The sequence below is a fragment of the Adiantum capillus-veneris genome, chromosome 23 (genome assembly GCF_014529385.1).
Source record: "Adiantum capillus-veneris isolate H3 chromosome 23, ASM1452938v2, whole genome shotgun sequence".
NCBI lineage: Eukaryota > Viridiplantae > Streptophyta > Polypodiopsida > Polypodiales > Pteridaceae > Adiantum > Adiantum capillus-veneris.
In genome coordinates, this window is record NC_140953.1 from 137209803 (window position 1) to 137212528 (window position 2726).

At 43.2% G+C, this 2726-nt stretch overlaps 1 protein-coding gene across 1 annotated transcript in view; it reads left to right on the forward strand.

Annotated features, from left to right (window-relative positions):
• Positions 1-1285: 1285 nt before the first annotated feature.
• Positions 1286-2726, forward strand: part of LOC147428671 (uncharacterized) — an 11769-nt gene continuing 10328 nt past the window's right edge. The window contains exon 1 of the mRNA XM_086497771.1: positions 1286-1995. Coding sequence (XP_086353897.1) covers positions 1792-1995 — 204 coding nt within the window. The 5' untranslated portion in view covers positions 1286-1791. The remainder of the gene's footprint in view (positions 1996-2726) is intronic.

Sequence of the window (2726 nt, forward strand, 5' to 3'; positions counted from 1 at the left end):
CTTTGGAGGGATGGATTGCCCATGGCTTGTTGAAGCCTAGAAACAAGGTAGTTAACAAGCATAAGGACATCATTAGCAGCCTACTCATTAGCAAAATCAAAGCTACCAACATTAATTTCACTCTCTTTACTATTGTCAGCTATTCTAACAACTTTTAGGTGTAAAATTTTTTACGTGTACTTTGGCACTTCAAGCCCTAGTTGCTACTTCTCTTTACCCCTTTAGAAAAGCACTCAAGCTCATGTACCCGTGGCTCGAATATCTTTAATTTCAAGGAATAGAAGAGAGGGTCTTTCAATACCAAAACAATACCGGCTCCTGTCAAGCTTCTAATAGCTCAATAGTGGTTAACCCCGTAGGACTCCACTATTAAGACCATAGCTCTCGACAGTGATGCCATGTTATCTGCACAAAGCAGAAGCATTGCAAGGCTGAAAAATCCCTATTCTACTTACTCAATTGCAATTAATAATACCAACCGTTTATAGCTAGCTTGAGGACCTCCCTTCTTGAGCAAGAAAAGAGAAACATTGTGATCTGATACCAATGTAACATTTAATGTCCTAGTAACTTGTGTGTAGCAAAAAATATCATAAACATAGTGAGAATTTCATTAGAATAGATTCCTAATGAGCATAGCAAGAGTGCTTGGATGGAGAGAGCAACAAAAAGCATAACACCTAGTTAGATAGGCATGAACAATACTTCAAAAGAGAGAGAAATTAAGCTATTGACAATAGTTGAGGACCGGATTTACATGGAGCCAGTTCCCCCTCCAAAAGGCTTTGTATTATAGATTTCCCCCATCAAGGGAGACATTTTACAATACAATACCTTGTGTTCCTTCAATAACTTGCTGGTGCAATGAAGATGGAAGCTTCAAGCACCATGCACACACTTATCCATCACAGTCTCAAACCCAAAACCTCACACACCTTCGAAGATGGTGAGAGCTAGCGGGGTATGAGAGTAGATTGAGAGGAAGAAGGACTATTCTTAAGAGAAAGAACTTTAGAAGATCCTGTTAACTTCTAGAAGTGATCTATGCGGCCTTTAATGAAAGCTGCGTCACTTATAGAGAGGCCAATTTCTGGACCCACCAATGGAACATGCGGCACCCTCCTCTCAAAACCCTTGTAGGCCGGCTACTTTTGTAGCGAAGAAGGCATCTTTGACTTGTGTGAGGAAGGTTACACTGCAGCCGTAAATCTCTCAGTTCAACTTCTGTGCTACATGCGTTTTGTGAATCAGAGGGGAAGAAGTCCGCTCGAGCTTCATTGGTGCTCATGTACGAACGCGCCCTTGTATTGGCCAGGCCAAAAATCATAGGTTGCAACTTGAAGGCAGCTTGCAAACAGTGCCCGGGCGTGATCAGAAACTGGAAGCTGATTGGCTGAGCTTCACGAGACATAAATCAAATCAAGCTGACGGGCATACACACCATCACATGGCACAGGGTGTATGGTGGGGCCGCGGAATCCAAGCAATGGCGCCTGGCGGTGAAAGAGGAAAGTGCCCATCCCTGCGTCTCTGTTTGCAACCCCTATTCCTCCTCTGTGGCGAGCACTCGAGAGGAAAGTTCGTGTATCTGCTTGTTTGCGTGTAGCTGCTGTCGCTGGATCTCAAAACCCTAATTATCAGAGGACTATTCCCTAAAACCTTCCATTGCCCATCTGGTGAACTAAGGGGAACTCTCTGTTGTACTCTGCTCTGGCGATCTGCAGGTCGTTTTAACCAGATGGCTCTTGCTTGAGCGCTCTATGTTTGTTCTGGGCTTCATGAATCTGCGACATGACCAAGCTAACTCACGGGCATCAGAGGAGCTCTTCTGGAACAGGTCCTTTGTTCCCCCCCCTGCATGTGAATGACACTGGAAAGGCAAGCCTGAAGGCACCACCACGCAACAAAATGGCTTTGTTTGAGCAATTCACCGTTCCTTTCAATTGCTATCTGCCTCCAAATAAGGGTGCAGGTTCCGAGTCTGCTTCTAAACAGGTATCATCTTCACCCATCTTAAGCTCATAAGTTTCATAACACTGCTGCGCTTTCACATTTGCTTCATATATTGTGTTTTCTCTTGTAACTGGGCTGTAGAAGGGTGTAAAAATTTGTCAGTGCTAGAGTCAGATTACCTGTAAAGTGCTCTTCTACTACTTGGAAGCAGCCTTTCGGTTGGCTTTTCTGTGGTTTTATGCTCTGCGTTTTCAAGCAGCAATATTTTGGAGTGACTCAGCTGCGAATCTGATGTGTCTCATTTTGTGCATTTTTCTCTGAGGTGTTGTGATGCATGGTTGTACCTCGAGAAAGTTATAAGTTGTTGACAGAGGGATGAGAGGCAGATCGTAGCAAGTGGGAGGCCTGCTCTGCTAAAAGCTGCATGTGTTGGACATCTGGAATTTTTGGCTTTCTAAAGAAGCCTAGAAGAGAGTTAGGCAAGACATTTGAAATTTTATCATTTCTAATACTTACTGGACATGCCTTTTGAATTCTTCTTTTGTTTAGTTTGCTAATGGCTCTTTTCACTTTCATTTCACAGCCTCAGACGACTTTACTTCTTTCTCATTTTATTCGTTAAAATGCCAATGTGAACCTTCACCTTGTTGCTCTAGAGTCTAGCCTCTCTTTGACCGTAGATCGATCCTATCAAACCTTGGTATTCAGTGTTTGCCCATGTAGTATCTTTATTTGTAAGAAAGGTTCAAAATTTTTTGTTGTTCAATGCCCCA